Consider the following 19384-nt stretch of genomic DNA (forward strand, 5'->3'; position numbering starts at 1 on the left):
TCAAAAAGAATTTACTCAACCCCCTGACAAGAATCTAAGATGCTACGGTCCTCCACAGTCCACATTCCGACAGAGGAAAACAAAATGCCCTCCAGCCAGTTAATCCTGGAGGAAGGGAGAAGAACAGTCACTATTTCCTCTACTTGACCAATGACACACAGTCATTAGGACTCATCCTAAAACACAGACTTTCCTGTTGAAAGGGGTACATTTCAACACATGCGGTATTGGGCAACTAATTGCACAATATTAAATTACAACCAGAGAAGGAGAAACATCTTCTGGTTTGTTTGCAGATACTCATCAGAGAACTAAGGTAAAATTGACAGTTCCCCAAACCGTTTTTACCAGAATTAAGGCTGAGCATCAGGATTACCAACACTTCAAGCACACCGAGTGCCACTGTAGTTCCACTCCCAAGAGTAAGCACAAGCCCCTCCTGGATCCTTCTGAGTTGGGAAATGGCACTGGGGTATCCTGTGTCAGCCAAGGCTCCTTGATAGTAAGCAGATGTGCAGACTGACTTATGCAAACATGTTTTGTTTGTGCAGTGTCCCGTATCTCACAGATCTGCACTTGTGTCTGCACGAGCAGCGTGCTGTGCAGCTGCTGGAAATCTTCAGATTGGTCCACGTGCGTTTGTGTGACCCTCAACAGTATCAGATGTGACCTCTCACTCTCCTGCCTATTTTTCATACCTGGGTAGAAGACATGACAGCCTGCAACGATACAGGGCACTGCCATCCACCCACAACTCTGTGTATACAGCTGAGGGAATAAATGTCCCTTCCTCATTTTCATAGGAAAACCTCCCTTCTGTGTCTCCAGGATCCCCGTACAACCGAATGCCAAGGAAGACAGCAAGCGATCTATGTTGAGCATGTCCATCGGTAAGACACTTGAAGTTATACAGCCCTATTACTACTAAATGGCGAAGGAGGCAGACTAAAGAAAATCCTGCGGCTGCCTGTTCTGCAGAGAGGTGTTAAAGGTCCCCTTCTTTCAGGAGAACACGCACAGGGGAATCCAAGCATCCCACAGAGATGAACAGAAGCGGTCAACAGCAGGAAAAATAGAATCTCACAGATTCAGCTCAGGAGATGCTCTCCTCTTACCTGTTCTCAAATCCCTCCCAGCCTACTGTGGGACACCCATTATCAAAAAAGTCTTACTGTGTGTTCACCTTTCCAATCAATCTCATTAAAGGCAGAGGTCATTGTTGCTGTTTAAACAGGAAAAGGCAATGGATTGTACCTGAGAAAACCCCAGGCACAGCAATTCCAAGATCCACTACCTATAGCCTTAATATTAAATACTAAGTTACAGATGATCACTACTGCCATTTGTCATGGTAATGACTGCATTAAAGTTTAAAAAAAAATAATTGGAAAGCAGAAAAGTAAACGTATTTCAGTCATGCTTTGGGTTGAAAAAGAAGGTGAAGAGGGCATCATTTGATTTTTGCTGTGAGTTTGTTTTTAAAGGAATTAGGCAATAATCTTCCTCAGTGTCTGGAAATGCCTTCAGGATATCTTTTCCACACACACTTTAGCATTTTTGAAAGGTGAAACCGACAAGCGTAAAACCTTGGTTTGTGTTGGCAAAGGTGTTACAGAAATTTAAAATGTTTTTAACATCTATTTTTCACAATTAAAATTAAGCTCAGCACAATGAAATGGAATATTTGGAAGCAAAACAGAACTTCAGAGCATCGTTTGTCCTGAGTACCGAAGCAGACTGATGAGTATTGGCCTTGAGAATTCTTCTCCCACCTAACGCTGTTAGTAGTTGTAACATATGTTAAAAGGCTAAATTAAACGCTACAGGGGACCTACTATTTATTTAGCTATGCCAAGTTGTGCCAATGCACAAAACTACTTTGCTTTCACTCTCATTTTATGTTGTGTTATTTAAAGAGTAAATTGTTTTCCTCCTTAGCGAAGATGCACCATTGCATCGTTTATGTAAATTCAAACCAGGGCTCACAAGCTGCACTTAAAGTAAAAAAAAAGATTTCTGGCTTAAAACAACACCAGGGGTTTGTATCAGTGCGAGATCTAATATATGTGAGATATTCACAGAGGTGAAGTTATTCTAAAACTCAGGGTTTTAGACTAAGCTTTTCAGCTTCATCTAAATATCCTGTAAATATCTCGACTTCAATAACGAAGAAGTTTGAAAAGAAACTACCAAAGAAAACTCATTAGACGAGGCATAACGTCACGTTGATACAGCGTTAACGACCCAATAGATCACCCTTCTGAGTGAATGATAGTAAGGACAGAGAAGGATGAAAAGTGCAACATGGAGATACCACAAAAAGAAAGATGCCAAAGTTCTCAGCTGCAAGCTAGATTTAAGCGTTTGATATGCAAAGTGTTCTCCTTCCAATAGGAAACTGAATCACAGAACAACTTGAAATTTTGAAGTGGTTTGACACTATTACACAGAGCTGGTTTTGAAAGGAGAATTTAACTTATGCAGCACAATTCCTTTAAAAAAAGGAGGGTGGGAGGCAGTTCACGTGAACTTCAGGTGAAGAATTTTAATACTTTAAGTTTGCGTAAAGCAATTAAACTGCATTAGACAATAATTGCTTTTCGATTTTTTCAAACCGGCACAGTTGGGAGTTCTACAGCCGTATAATCAACTTAATGATACTCTTCTCATTTGCAAGAAAGAAAATATTATCCTGCAAACACCGCTACTAAACCAACACTTTTAACCAACATTTTAAAATTTAAAAAACATGAAAATATGCTCTTGTTCACCATCAATATGTGTCAGCTTTAATTTAAACAAATGTTTAAAGCTCAGTTAGGATTTTACATATCCTAAATGCAGGAGAGGTTACCAGAATGCCTGTGCTGAATAAAATTAATTTAGATGTCTACCCTGAGATCATCTAGAAACCATTCTTTAATGTCCAATGGAACTGACTCTCACTCTCAAACAAAAGCCCCGTGTAGAATGTAACTGTGAGCATACCTGAAAGGCGATACTTCAGGCAAATTCAAGAGGTTATTTAACCTCTGAGTGATAAACCCCGAAGAATAGGAAGTGCTGTGGCCTGGATCTTCGGTGTGCCTTTGTGCCCAGAAAGCATTGGCTGTTCAAGCCAAATTCCCTCTCGTGGCAAATCAACACAGATCACACCAGACCCACACAAACCTCACAGAGGTGGCAGCACCTCTTAGGAGGCAACTTCACATGAACAGTATGTAGGGTCTTACTACCTGAAAATTACTGAAATTTAACATATACCAAGTTGGCTTTAAAAAGCAGTTTTTCAAGAAAGTTTCCTCAAAATTGTTCAGTCCCATTAGGGAATGGAAAAACAGGCTGTTCTGCATAACTCAAACTTTGTATTTTTTCTTTGAAAGTATGTTTACAGAAGAGATTAAATACAACAGAGTGGGGCTCTTTAATCAAAACTGTTCTGGGTCAGATTAAAGGTTCATCCAGCCCCGTGCGCTCAGTGTTAGAAACAGGCTGAGCAGATGCAGAGGGGATATTAAAGAGCAGGGCAAACATATGATACTACCCGTGCCTCCTAGTACTTTCAGTTCCTCCTATCAGCTGTGATTCCTATATATTCAGTAATTCTCACTTTCTCTTTCATGAACTTTCCCAGTCTGCTCTTGACCTCACATAAATTTTTAGTAATCCACGGCATCCTTTGGCAAGGATTTCCACGTCGCTCTAGACAGCTATCTGCTGTGCAAAGAATCACCTCCTTCTGTTTTGCATTTAACCCTTAAAAGTTTCATTTGATGACTCTCAACTGCTTGCATTAAAAGAAACTCAACAGCCAATGTACAGCCACCCTCTCCACGCCACCTATGATTTTGAAAGCCTCTTACCTTTCTCCTCCAATTTCTCTTACAGACTGGAGGGTCCTGGCTTACTTAACTGTTCCCCATAGGAAGCTACACCACGTCTTTGATCAACCTTTCTGCTGCTCTGTGAAACCTTTTAAGTTTTACTGCATTAATTTTTGAAGTTACAGAGATACTTTCTGTAACCCCATGAAAATTACTCCAAACTCGTTTCTCCAAATGTGTCTAACCTCACCAAGTAGATCCCATGTGCTCAAGCAAAGCTTTAGCCCATCGAAGCTCCAAGCTCAAAAATTCCCTCTTCATTCATGTCCATTCTCAGTCCCTATGTGCAAGCAGAGTCCTGTCCACCACCCTTACCCCGTGAAGGAACATTCTTCCCACAAAGGTTAGATCATCTCTGTAACTATGGCTTGGGGATGCTGGGAGTCCAGATTTTGTTGTTTAAGTTGCCTGTACTTTCAATCAGCTTTGAACTGGAAGCGGAGGAAGGAATGATGAATGAACGGGCAGGGCACGGCAGAGGGACTGCTGTGTGAGGGAAATGGAAAGTGATGGAGAAACAGGACAATTGACTGTGGGGAATAATACAGATCCCACAGAAAGCCTACGGAAGCAGGAAGAGAACGCAGACCCAGCTGACAACAAAATGGAGAAGGGGGTGAGGTTAAATATCATGTCACAAACACCTGTCTGGGAGCCACTGGAGATGGAGGGAAGGAAAACGCAGATCAGGTGAAGAGCCAAAAAAGAAGAAACCACAACTGAGTGGAGACTGAAACGATGATTAGAACTGATGAGCAGAGACTAGGATTAGAAAGGTAAAGAGAATGAGAACAGTACGAGTGGTCAACAACATGAAAAAAGACAAGAGTCTGACAAAGAAAGCCGGAGGTGAAAAAACCCCACAAAAGGTGACATTTGGAAGAAACAAGACAAGACACTGTATTCACTCAACACTGGAAAAGAACTAAAGATCCCACACTCTTACCATCGCCTGCAATTAATGTGTATCTATGCAATCCCCTGACAAAGCCGCATTCCGACCACTTCTGAGCTTGGTCTACATGGGGACACTGTGTCACCAGTACTGCTGTCAGTCCTTCAGCATGGCCTGGCAGACCGCTAGACTTCAGCACGGTCCGACAGACTGAAATCCTGCCCATGGGATGCTTCCGTCTGACCGCCGCCTCTCAGAGGAAAGAAAATCTGTCCATTCAGCAGACCCGACCTGCCAGCGCTGGGCTTGCCGCCCATCAGTGGCAGGACAGCTGCACGTAAGCAGCAGGACAGACCCAGGTGGAGACAACCAGCCTTCGTAGGCTGGGAGAGAGACAGAAAAACTGCCTAAAAACATCCATGAGAAGTCGAGAGTGGGATTCCAGAGACCTGGAGCACCTGCTCACACAGGGCAGGAGAGATTGCTAAATATGGTTTCCGTGGTCAGACCATTTTTCGTAACGGATTAATTCAAGGAGCAAAGGTCCGTGCAACTTACAGACCCCATCATGAATGTCATTGCTCAAGGATGTCAGATCCCACGAGGCGCAAGTTCTACATGAGAGCATTAAACACATTATGGTCACAATGTCAATTGTTCAACCTAAAAGAAAGGCAGGATTCAGGCTGCCTGTGAAACCTCTCTTGGGCCCCATTTGTGCAATACGCCTTCTGTGCTTCAAGAAAGATGGGGACCATCTGGAGAGAACTCAAAACAGTGAGAAGAATCAGAGCTCAAGGAAACACCATCTACAAAGAAAGTCTGAACAAATTTGGGATTTCTGTTATGAGGTAAAGCATGCTGGGGAAATAAACCGAGAGCCTTTCACACAAATCTGTCCTTCCTTATCCTTGGCAGATGGTACAAGTAGTAATGGGATAAACCCAGAATGAGGAGAGTGTGGGTTAGATGTAAGGAACGTGTTTCCAACGGTAAAAACAAAGAAGAGATTGAAAGGGACTGTTTTGGGAAGATCTGGAGCTTTTATTATTGGAAGATTTAAGAGCAGTTTATGTAAACTTCTGTCAGGAATGATAGCTGTAGAGATCTGCTTTGGGGAAGGAGGTGAACTAGACTTCCAAAGGTCCTTTCCTGCCCTATGAATCTGTTGCTTTAACAACGATCCGTCATAAAGTTCTTCTTGAGACCATTTCCCAGGTCAATGCATGAAGAGACAGGATGGACAATCAGTACGTATTTAACTTTTTTCTCATTTTCCAGTGTGTGGTCTTAGTCTTCACCTACTGACAACATTCAAATGGTGCCTGGCAAGCCAAATTAGTCATTTCAGTCTGGGCTGGACTGGTCATTGATATAACGCTAAAATAGAATTTCACTATTAATTACATATTTTATTTTTGCAACACGAAGGAATGCTATCTCCACTTTGCAGATGCAGAATTCAATCACCGACTTCAGAGGAAGATACTATAAATCACAGAATCATAGACTGGTTTAGGTTGGAAGGGACCTTAAAGATCATATAGTTCCAACCCCCTGCCATGAGCAGGGGCACCTCCGATGAGACCAGGTTGCTCAAAGCCCCGTCCAACCTGGTCTTGGACACTCCCAGGGATGGGGCATTGACAGCTTCTCTGGGCAACTGTTCCACCCTCACTTACGTGGATCTAGATCTGAAAGCGTAAACACAAAGCTCTGCAATGATTTCAAGTGCCCTGTTTTGTGCATAAGGTCCGTTCTCCACAGAAACAATTCTTGTAGAAAAACACTCCTGTAAAACTAAAAACTGTATAATAATACATGTGCATGAAAAGAAATAATCAGAGTTTCAAAATTAATCTTAATACTGCTATCTCCTAAAATATGTGCTTGACTTTGCAATTTTAACAGTTTTTTAAACATATTTTTAATATTAAATATTTTATCTAACTCCCTCCTGCCTAAAGATCTAGCTTCTCCTTCCATCACTGCTGCGTTATTCTGTCCAGATTATCTAATCTCTCCGCCACTCCACAATTGCTTTTTCCACTGAGTGTAACAAGTTTTGTAATGCACTTTCTTTGAAGATTAAAAAGCAAAAGATAAGGAACAAAGATGAAGAAGTTCACTGCTACTTTTTCACTATTTTCTTTGTTCACAAAAAATCAACAGATGTTCACCAACCACTTCTTTTCGATAGAATAAAGCACCCCAGCCCTCCATCTCCAGACTCCAAATTTGATCTTAGCAGCAACAACAAAATAAGGGGGAACAGTGCAATTGGTCTGGAATGAAAATTATGTGCTTTGTCCAATTACAAGTGAAGCAGGAAAGCAGGAAGGTGTGCTGCCAGGGCTTTTTTGTAGTTTCAGCGACAGTCTCACAGAGCAGATACTTAGCAGACCAAAGTACCAAAATCATAAAAGCTGTGTGAGAATCTCAGCTTTTGTTTATTTTAAAAATGTTCTGTCTTCACGATTATGGCAAAGTGATGCAATTAATGCAATTTACAGTCTCTGGAAGTAGATGGAAAGTACAATTAATCAAAAGGTGTTTTGTTCTACGAAATTGTGTTTCTAGGCCATTCTCCTTAGCTTTTAATGCTTGGAGTTGACAATGTGGGAAACAGAGGAGGAAGGTAGAAGTGGGCTCTGCTGTAAATGGCAGCCGGTTTCTGGCTGCTTGCCCGCCTCATGGGCTGCTCTTCCCCTGCTCTCTGCAGGCAGCACCAACCAAGGGAGCAGATTCCTTTCGAAGAAGCTGGATTCCACTCAGCCATAAGTCCTGCGCTGACAGAAGCTTCTCACAAGGCTTATAAAAAGAAAAAAGGCACAACCAAAGGAAAAGGCTCCAAAACCTATGACGCTCATGATATATAAGAGCTGGCAGCATTACTTTTACCACTGCCAGGCTTGATAGTTTATCTTTGCTTGACGTTATTGCCCCTCCCCACATGTGGTCAATAATTCACTCATTCCTTCTGAGCACACACACGCCTCACCCCCTCCAGCCTCCCTACCCCCGTATGGCTCAGATACTATTTATTTTAATAGCTTTTTAGCACATTGCTTTCTGAGCACCAATCCTAAATCTGTTGTTAAATTCCCCACCCCAATCCCATTTGCAGTTAATAGTTCTCTTGGACTCCTACATCCCAGCGCAGGGATTGACCATCTTCTATCTCGCTTTTCTCTTTAACATTCTTAATTTAGCCTCAGTCTCAGGAGGATCCAGAGGAAAAGAGCACACAAGCCAAGCTTTGGCTAATATCTCAGCTACTGAAATCCCCAACCTAGTTCTGATATATCCTACTACATTAAAATCACTATTTTTCGGTAGCAAATTATTTCACGGACAAGACTTCATTTTATGCCCTGTGTCCCGTGCTTCTCAAACTCCTTTATCTTCACTACTGAAGAGAAAAACCCTGAATTGCCTTATACTCAATTATGAAAAAAGTGATACAAAAGTAGCTCCACCCACACCTGCCTCTGCTTCTGGTGGGGGCTTTCGTTCTTTTCTGTGTTCTAGGCAATGTCTGCAGTGCCTGTTATAACATACTCCCATAATTCTCCTATGTCCCACATACCTATTTATTTCTAAATATATAAACATTTCCACTGGATTAAGTTACTTATTCCATAAAATAGAAACAGAAAAGCTTAACAAAAAAAAAAAAAGGATTAAGCTGATGAGTATGATTAATTTGTAAATCAGCTTCAAAACTACTTCTGCAAGTTACGGGTTTAAAGATTCTACGGAGTCACACCTTATCCTAAATCTTTGTACACTTCCTCCCACTGTGAACACACGCTGATGGCGTTTGGTTGTGTATTTCACACGTTGTATTTTCTCCTAGGAGAACGGAGTTAAGCCACCCAGAATCCAGTCCTCCCACCCCTGCATGGCTCGGTGGCAGTATCAGCACACCGCAGACAATGATACAGACAAATCGATCAAGAAGTCACAGATCAGAAGAGGCATTCTTCTGCTAGGTTTCAAGACACAATGCCAAAAAAACCCTGACGTGGTTTTTTCCCCCCATTGTTATGACGACATCAATGACTTCTGCAGCTAACACCAATTTTGCCTCTAAGTCTGGAACCAAAATTACCTGGGATCAGAGAAACCTATGACTCCCAATTAACTGTCTCACATCTCCTTAATACATTTCTTTCCAAAATGTCAGAGACAGGGTCTGATCGTTGTTACTTTAGTTAAAATTAATAGTACTTAGTTTTCCAATGCTTTGATCAGCCAAAGCAATGGGCCCATAATACCCTTTCAATCTTGACTAATCAAAGTCGTAGAATCATAGAACAGTTTGGGTTGGAAGGGACCTTTAAAGTCATCTAGTCCAACCCCCCTGCAGTGAGCAGGGACATCCTCAACTAGATCAGGTTGCTCAGAGCCCCGTCCAACCTGACCTTGAATGTCTCAAGCGATGGGGCATCTACCACCTCTCTGGGCAACCTGGGCCAGGGTTTCACTACCCTCAGCGTAAAAAAATTCTTCCTTCTAGCTAGTCTAAATCTTCCCTTTTTTGGTTTAAAACCATTACCCCTCATCCTATCGCAACAGGCCCTGCTAAAAAGTTTGTCCCTGAAGTCAACACTTTTAGTTGGAAAGAAGAGTAAGTTGAAGGCAACTAAGGGCTGATTCAGAACCATGCAGAAGTTTTTTTTAGAAGACTGTCGGCCAGCTTTTAAGCAACAAATTTATGGCTAGGGAAAGTGCTATAATCAACTATTCAGGATCAAAGCAAGAAACCAACCTTGAGAAGAACAGAGAGCGGATGAAACAGCACTAAAACTTCTGCAAATGATCCAAACCAGGTTCAAATAAAGAACCAAAACAGCTGTTCAGTTCAAGTTCGTCTATGTATTTACTGCAATTTAATACCAGCTTTGGAAAATTCCATTAAGAACCGAAAAATCTGTGTATTTCATTCAGGTATACGCACAAGATCTATTTAACAGAAACTCTCAGTAAGAAGGGATCTATTTGAACGTAAGGAGTTTCTGTGCACGTAGAACATTAAAATTATATATGCAGCAGGTAAACGAAGTAATTTTTTGTGCATGGAAAATATGGTCTGAGTCGGATTAGGAGGAAGTAAAATGTTGATGACAATTCTATCCAAGTCCATCAAAATACAATTACACCTGTAGCTGTCTGGTAACAGCAATCTCTGCAGCAGGAGAGACCCGCTACTGGGTTCAAAGCTGGTACTGGGGCTTCAACAGAGCAGCTCTGCCAGAATTCTGTGATACTGCTTCAACAGTGATCACAGACCCTGTGGTTTGGTTCCCCTCAAATAATGTAATTAATACTTTCACTGCTTTTTGGGGAATTTCTATTGATAAAAAGTGTTTTTAAAAAAAAAAAAAACACACTAAACCCGTTATTTTATAAATTCTGACAGAAGGAAGGATATAGTAGAAATGACAAGAGATTTTTTTACTTTGTTCCTGAAAATACAGACATACAAGCTGAAACTTCAGAAATAACTTCATATGGATTTGCTAATACACCATTTTCTCAGCAGGAAAGCTTCAGAAATCACATTTTATCTCATATCACTTATGTCTGTTTTAATTTAAACAGCTATTATGCTGTAATTCAAGGGTTTACCAGTGCAGTCTGAGAACAACACTCAAGGAATGTGCTTTTCACCCTGATCTCCCTACACGCCAATTAAGTCATCGGTCTCAAGCGCAGGGTGCTCTTCTTCTTGAAGATGCCAGCACTTCAAAGCAGCAGTAGGGTGTCCCAAGCCTGCACCCCAAGCACTCTGTACCCCACTACCCACCTCCCAGCCCTGCCTTTTCGCTCACTAACCTGGTTTTAGCTTCCACAGCCACGGAGGCAGTGGAGCTCGCAGACTCCTCGGACACTGAGCGCTGAAGGACTGGTGTTAGCTGCTTGGTGCTCTCCACTTCCGTTTGGGCATCCTCTTCTGCAGATTGCTCTTTGACTTCTGTTTAAAAAATAGGAATAACAGTTAGTTATTTTATTTATTTAGACTGTAAAACCAGCTGTAAGGTTTCCCTTGTGCTGCAAACATCCATTTCATTTATAGACAGATTAAGCCATGTAACTATGTTCTCAGACACAATAAATTAATAGAGTAGGAAAATATTATCCTTCCCATCTAGCTAAAACATGAAATTGAATGCTTATAAAGTTGTTTCCATAGGACACATACCACTGTGAACTAAAGTTGTACAATAAGTCATCAGGAATAGGGCAGGGGGAGTGTTGTTTAATGACAACCTTTTCATATAAGGTTGCAGTTTTAGACCATCTCATTTTCCCCGCATCTCCTCTTCTGCACCTGCTCTGTCACCCCTGCACAAACATCAGTTGAGCACACTCATCTGGGCTATAATAAACCTTTTTTCCTCCCAGATAGCTTTAACTTTCATCAGTTCCCTGCACTAGTTTGTTCCTGATTACACAGCGTGGAGGAGGTGAAGGAAGGCAGGACACGGTTTGTGCCAGCTTGAAATCTATGCCCAACTGTAGGGAAAAAAAAAGCAATTTCTGCAGCATGCTTTTACTTTAGATTAGTTGTTAAACAGAAATATATACATCTACAGCTGACAATGCTTCTGTTTGCCTAGAAAGTTTCTTTCTGCTCAGAAACATGACACACCAAGTCGCAATTGCCTACGCAACTTAAATCTTATTCCCATTTGGTTCTCTCCTTTGCACGGAGCAAGTCATGGATTTGCCAGGAGGACACGGCAACGCACCGCCCCGACTGCATCAGAATGCACAGGAACAAGGGCCACGTCTGGAGAGCAGTAAAATTTGCTATTTCCGCACTCCTCCATACTTTGATTTTGAAAACCAAATAACATAGAAACCATGGGACTGTGGCAGATGGTCTGTGGCACACCCAGCTTAAGACGCTACTGCCTGCTCCTGTCATTCTCCACAGCTGCCACGTCTGTCCCCATAGCAGGGCCAGAGCATGGACCTGTGTCACACGCCACCATCGAGCACATCACCTCAAGCTTCCAGTGAACCTGGCTTTGGGCTGAGAGGCCCATACGTACAGCTCTTTCACAAAAGGCCAGCTAGAGCAAAGCAACAGATTATTTAGAAGACCAAAGCAGAAGATATATTCACTTTAAAAAACAAAACAAAACAAAACCACCCATGTCAAAATATAATCAAATACTGCAAAGGATAAATGATTCCAGTGGAGAAATGGAGGAGTAGAAGAATCTACAACATGGGTGGGCGTGCACAAAAACCTGCTTTAATCTCATTTATAAGAACAATAAAAGAGAGGAAAATCCTCAGAACACAGAATTGCACAGCTTGGTCTGTAATATTGAAATAATATGCCTGATAGAGCACATCGAGAAGGGAAAATCTTTCTTGTTTAATGGACAGAGATTGAAGTAAAATTATTCTTTAACCTGGAGTGAACTCATTTAGGAAGACAACGTATAACATTTAAAACTCTCAATGAAGGCATCTAAAACATACTGGAGAGAACCACAAAATTAAGAAAAAAAAGAGTAAGAAATCCCAGTTCATGACTAGTTGTGCCAGGTATTTATTTGAGATGGAGTAAACAGGAATTGCTTCACCTATTTCAGTAAAGCTACTCAATAACATACATCTGAAATGTGTTTGGACGTCTGACACACCCCAAAAAGACTACCTGTCTGAAAGCCAAATGGCTTGTGCTAAACCCAGTCTACCAGCCTGTCCTGAAAAAAAAAAAAAAAAAAAAAGCTGGACAATCGTTTGACACGAAATAAATATCCTGTTGGGAATACATCCCTTGAAATAGTAAATGGCTCAGTACAGCAAAATAAAAACACCACCCCAAAACACAAAACCAATCCAAACCCCACACCCTTAGTTTTTGGCATGTCTGAACAAACAATCCCTGCAATCATTCCTGCAGGAGGATTCCTGAAACAGGCAGCGTCCAGCAGAGCCGCTCATTAACGGTCCGTAGCAGTTTCCAAAGTATGCTGGATCTGAAGGATAATTTTGTGCAAGTAACCCCAAAATCTCCAAGTACAGCTTCAATGAAGAGCACAAAACATAAACACCTCTATGACAGGCAGACACCAAATTGCTACAAACAAAACCCACAACACAGCCCAGGACAATCGTACATGCAGTGCTCAAGGAAGACCACCAGAAAGGGTGGCCCTGCTCTGATCCATCTTGGTGACTTTATTTAACAGAGTTAAACCTTGCAAGAGGAACTCTGCTTTATTATGTGCCTGCAGAAACTTTCAAGCAAGCAAAAGCCATTCACTCTTTGCCAGCTTTCATCCCATTATACATTAATGGGCGCCCATTACACTGGAAAGGCAAAGTTCACGGGCACTAACTCATTCTCAAGAACTCTGGCCTGTGTGAGGAGACACAGATTGTTTCACTCCACACGATGACTACATGAGCTTACATCCTTATGGTGCTTTTCCCCCTGCTGTTTGCTTCCTTCGAAAAGAAGGGACCCAAATTATACTAAATGAGACAAACAACATCTCAACTGCTGTCTCTGCAAGAAACCAAACTGTGTCTCAATATGCCGTTGGAAGACTGAAAACACGGTGCTCACCAACCAGAATGAAAATAGTGTTTATATTGGTTGTGCGTGCCACGCTTCAACTTTGTGAAAGTTTTCCGACAGAAGATTAAGGAAGAAGAGACGTAATGCATTTCAGGAATCAGACTCCTAGGAGATGGGAGTCTGGCACTGGCACGGCAAAGGGACAGCAGATACCCTCATCGCTGCCTCAGAGATGTTCTCGGAGGCACCTGGCACGGTACATTAACAGCTTCTCACTGTATTTAATGACCATTCATCAGACTTGGTCATGGCAGCCTACTTTGAAGCTTCTGGGAATGAAGGAACCACAAATGATTAATAAACGTGAAGGTCATTTGCACATCCATATATAAGGCTGTATTTTGCATCCTATTTTCATGACTGTTTCCATCACAATGAAAGTCTTGCCCGTGTATAATGAGTTTGTTGAGGGAACTAAGAATTAAAACAGCTAATTGCATAATTACCAAATGTCTCTAAGTTCTTTTTTTATGTCACTATCCTTTACTAAAACATTAGGAAAATAGTAAAAAATATTGCATTTAAAAAAAACCATTGTTTGAAGACAATCACATCAATAGTTCTTCCCCACCTGACTGGTGAGGACAGGAAAGGTAAACGAAATCCCCAAAAGTACAAGGAGCCCCCAAAAGGGGTGAGACTTCCATACGTTTTACACCCTGGGTAACGCTCACAGAACCACAGCATGGTTGAGGCTGGAGGGCAGCCCAGAGGCCACCTTGTCCAGCATCCCCACTCAGGCAGAGCCACCAGAGCCAGTTACCCAGCACTATGCCCAGATGGCTTCTGAGCATCTCCAAGGATGGAGATAGGAAACAGGGGATCAGGGAGGAGGGAGCCTAACACAGACAGGGGACAGATATGTCACAAGGATTAGTAAGATTTACAGCATGTGCATTAAATTTCTCTTTTAATTAACACTTGCATTGCATTTGCCTAAGAAAGATGTATACATAGGTATGTATGCAAGATGAAAGATGTATACATAGGTTTTACAATACTGAAGAAGTCATGTGAAATTTTTCAAATAAGGAAAAAAAAATAAATCTTTACAAGGGTTCTGTATTTTAAGCATTCAAAAATTTCTTCTCTTCGTAATTATTTTTATTCCTCTTCCTAGAGCAAAACGCAGTGAATACTCGACGGCAATAACAAACAGCACGAACCAGTCTCGGCTGATTACGTGGATTACCCACCTTCTAATACTAGCTGGTCTCTCCTTACTTACATCTCATACAGAGTTTTATAACGTTCAGAATAATAACAGCATTGACAATTTCCGCTTTTCCTGCTCTATCCTCAGGCACACGGGGAGAGGTTTCCAAGGCACAGACCCATACGGGACACACAGCCTCACAGGTGGAAGCCCCGTTTTTCGTAAGCCCATCCACAGCAGCGGTTCTCTTGCAGACCATCACAGGGATGCTTGTGGGAAGGAGACTGGCGATGGCTGGAATTTTATACATGATTTCTTTGGGGATGTGATGAAGAAAGAGCAACGAAGCAACACCGGCTAAAGGTCTAATCTACTCTTTGGTTACAAACAGACCTTTTCTGTTTCCTAGTAATCACAAGGTGCTATTCTACGAGCTGCTAGAGTAAATCTACAGCAAGATGAGGAGATACACGTGTGGGCTCCGCTATGGCAATCAGGCAAAGAAAAGACACCAGCATATCCAAAAGTTACTTTTAAAAAGTTGGAAACTTCTTTCCAAGTCAAAACCTGAAAATACTGTAAGAGTTCTGCCACATCTCCTTTTACATCTTATAATATTCGGTATACAGTGACACTGAGAAAAAAGAAAAATCAAAACAGCTGTCATAAACCTAAAATAAATATTCTACTGCTGTGTAGATGCAACGAGTTGACTGTTTCACCGGCTTAGTGGTTGGGACTCTAGTGTCAGATCTACTGCTAATTTGGCAGCCACCAAGCAAACGTCATGAGCTTCCAAAACTTTCAGTAAGAACAAAAACTATTGCAGGCTGGAAAATACCAGTATCGCCAAAACACAGCAGGGACATTCCAAGGGTCTCAACTGTTGCTTACCGTGATGTTCAGCAAGAGGGAGTAACAAGCTTTTAACCAGCAGATGCAATTGTTATTGTTGAAAATAACAAAACGGCTAATGGGAGGAGGCGTTTTACACAGCGTCACAGGGGTCTACAGAAGTAAAAACAAGACCAAAATGCTCCAGCTTCTGCAGCTTAGACAGAGAAAGAAACCAGGTCAGCACAGCAACAATATGAAAAGAAATTTTAACAAGGGAATGTAAATTATAAACGCCTATCTAGTACTATAATTATCAAGTTTCACTCACTGTCCCAACTTAGGAACAAAACAAGTTTCCACTAAGTCAGAGTTCATAAGTCTTATTACTGTTCAGGACACAATTTAGTAGAAACATCATCGCTGCTGCTACTGTCTGAGGAATGCAGGCTGGCCACCACCATCACCTGGGCTGCTCTGGGTCTGCAGCCACATACTCTTCCCTGCTGAAAACACAACTATGGGGCAGAGGGGGAGAAAAGCACACGGACGTTTGAGCGCGACGGTAGTAACCACATGCAAGAGCCATTTCTCCATGGACAGAGGCAAACTTTCTTCATCTTAAGTCAACACTGTAAAATTTTATTCACGACAATAAACAACAAAACGGATCACCGCAGCAGAAGTGGTTTGTTGGGTTTTTTTTTTTGCAAGAGCTGCACGTGTATTTTCTTTTAAAACCGCCACTTATCTGTTTGTTCCTACCTGAAGGACATTGTGGCGATTTACTTACTGCAACAGTTGTTACACGGAGGTGAGAAGAAAGCCTGCGGCTACTCTGTTTTTGTACATTTCAGTGTGCATTTTGATAATTTTCATTCTAATAGAACTCCTATTTATTAAATACATTTTATACAGAAAATAACTTGCTGTCAATTTTATAATGGTTATAAAATGAAAATAAGGTTTTCAGTGTAGGACCACTTACACTATAACTTCAGTCATTCTAAACAGAAGACACCATATTATGGATAATCGGCTCTGACTGGTCCGTGACCGAGGAACTTCCTAAATCGGGGGTGGTACTCAACAGCACTCGTCTGATGATTTTTCCATTAATTTGTTCAGGTCTTTGTGGAAGCCATGTAAATTCTTCATGCCCAAAGCATCCACCAGCAATGAATTCTATAATTTAAGCAAATGCCAAGTGCAAACCCACCTGCCTTTGTGCTCTCAACATGACCTGACGTCCCCTAATGTCTGTGTCGCAAACCAAAACGCATCATCATTCCCTGGTCACTTTCTCAATACCCCTCATCATTTTGTGGGACCCTATTAACCTCCTCTCTGGTTGTATCACTTCAGGTTGAAGCCTTTTAGCCAAACCGATCCCCATGCAGAAGCTATTATTTACTTCTTGTCGTACTTGTTGCCCTTTCCTGTACGTTCCCAGTTGCAGCTTGTCCTTTTGGAGAAGGGGAAGCAGAACTGCACATGGCATTTAACACGCAGTCATGCCACAGGTTTATAAAGCAACAGTGGAAAAAAAAAACCCCACACTGATGCTTTTTTCTCCTTATCCCTTTGCCAGTAATTCTCAGAATTTGATTTCCTTCTTTGACTGATAAAAGCTACGGCAATTCTTGGAAGAACTACAGCACCACTTGCTCAGGTAGCAGCAGCTATTTCAGAGACAACTTTTGTTTACACAAAATTAGGGTGGTGATTTCCCCCTGCATGTTCTTTTACATGCACTACTACTGAATTTAAGAGTCTTTTTTTTTTTTCCCCCCTACGGTCAGCCTTCAGTGCCTTGCAGGTGGGTTCCACTTTATCACCCTAAGTAAGTTTATTTTACCTGTTACTTTCTTCTCTTCTGTACCTGACCTAGAAAAGGGTTACCAGGGCAGATGCTTATGGGACTCCAAAACCAACCTGGTTTATAGTATGATTTTAATTAGGTGGGACTAGGGTCTCAATTTCTCTAATATTTCTTCTACCAAACTGCAGAGTCAGCCTCAACACAGCACTACCGAAAATTAACACAGGTTCATAGAATTAAAACAGAACAGCACCGCTTCCAGTGAGGAAAAGAGTGTGCGGCACACAAGATACATGCTACTATTTCAATATACTTGACTGGTAACGTCAACGCAAATTCCCTCATTATGGCACTAACAACACAGCAGCACCAGCAGCAGCGTTAAGCTTCAGGGCAGCGGGAAGGTGGAATATTCTGGGTCCTTGAAAACTCCTTCCAAAACCTGTGGGTTATGTTTAACGAAGCATAGTTTGATATCAAAACTGCAAAAGCACTATTGAATAAATAAGCAAAAAAAAGGAGGTTGCATCTCAGAAATAACCTCCACAATTAAAAACTCAGTGAGGTTAGAATTTATTTGTAAACAGCAGATTCCACCTACTACAAAATATTCCACGTGCTCCCAAAACACCTGAGACAGAGATATCGGTCAGAAGGAAAAAAAAATCCAATTTTTCTAAATGGCCCATTTAAAGCGTGCATGATGATAAATGTTATTATCAAGTAAGCCTGTAATGACTTAAAGGCAAATATCAAATAACTTCCTGTTGCATTTGGTTTCCTCATTACAAATTACCAGAATACAATGAAAAATAATAAGATGCTTATAATAATAACAACAAGACGCTCAGTTCTGCTAGTTTTTCCAGCGTCTGGACAGGCAGCTGTCAGATGCCTAAGAAAGAAGGAACTACTCCCTTTTTAACGAGTACAGGGAATATTAATTGCCTTAAAACATATTTAAGTGCAATTTTAAGCACATATTTGCCCCAAATATTTATGGACAAATTTAATCTATGGGCAATGTCCTCAGTGGTGTTGATTCTTCCTTTCATTAATTTTAGAAGTGATAAGCGACATAGCGATGAGGCCCAAGTATCTGTCTGAAAAGCACGAAGTGGATTTTTAAAGGTCTTTGGTGTTGCTGAATTAACAAGAGCTTTTGCTATTGATTCACCCAAACCAGGACTTGCTCTCAGGGGTGTTTTGACTTGTCTTAGTGGGAGGCTCTGCTCAGTATGGCTCATACTGGTACAAAAAGTGACTGTATGTTCTCTAGCAGGTAGGATATTGCAATCATTTTTTCCTCTAGAAAAGTGCTTTTCAGGCTGCTTCAAAGCTGATGAAATTCTGAATCAGTCCAAAATTCTCTGGCAGCTTCTACACGGATAAGTTTCCTCCACTGAGAAGTGTTTGTTTCAGGTTTTTCTGTGCTTTGCCCTGAGACAAAAGAGGCTGATTAGAAGAAGGCTTCAGGGAGTTCATGTGAAGTCCAACACAAAATCAACCGGCCGGGCAACGTCACTGGTTCTGAAAATACCATTACTAACGACAATAACGCAGGCAAGGAGCTATAGGTTGATAAAATCATACAGATTCTTTTACGTATTATAAATTCTAAAGCCTCCAGACACCATGGGGAGGTAAGGGTCTGTTAGTACGTACTAATTTAAGTACTAAAGATAGTAAACAGAATACCCGACGGATTTACTGTGAATTTCACAAGAGACTCAGCAGTTAAAATAAACTTATTTTATTGCACTTCTCCCAGATCAGAGTCTGAATCTCAACATTTTAATGCAAGACAGAGACAGGAAGGATTGCAGATTCTAAGAGGAGCTGGATATTTTACAAGCGTTCTCAAAAAAAAAAAAAAAAAAAGAGAGAACGATCAAAGAATTAACACACAAAATTCAGTTTCAGTCGACTTAAACGCAGAACCAAGAAAATACCAAGTACAGAAACTTGCTGAAACTAAGAGAAGATGGGGAAAAGATGCAGAAGCCAAGTCTTTGTTAATAGCAAAGGGCTACCAAACCTGCAGAGAGCTTACCAGGAGGTATTCGTTGTATTATTTATTTCTTTCAATTAGCAGTTTTATATTTTCATATACATGTGTGCAAAAAGCCATGTGCTTTCCAGACTTTTGTGGTTTGTACTTTTTTTGCCACTACGGAGACTG

At 41.3% G+C, this 19384-nt stretch overlaps 1 protein-coding gene across 14 annotated transcripts in view; it reads right to left on the minus strand.

Annotated features, from left to right (window-relative positions):
* Positions 1 to 19384, minus strand: part of KMT2C (lysine methyltransferase 2C) — a 203739-nt gene that overhangs the window by 130005 nt on the left and 54350 nt on the right. For all 14 annotated transcript variants that reach the window (XM_063324375.1, XM_063324376.1, XM_063324379.1 and 11 more), the window contains one exon: positions 10621 to 10759. In XM_063324375.1, the coding sequence (XP_063180445.1) occupies positions 10621 to 10759 (139 nt within the window). The remainder of the gene's footprint in view (positions 1 to 10620; positions 10760 to 19384) is intronic.

Source organism: Chroicocephalus ridibundus, chromosome 2, assembly GCF_963924245.1.
Source record: "Chroicocephalus ridibundus chromosome 2, bChrRid1.1, whole genome shotgun sequence".
Lineage (NCBI taxonomy): Eukaryota > Metazoa > Chordata > Aves > Charadriiformes > Laridae > Chroicocephalus > Chroicocephalus ridibundus.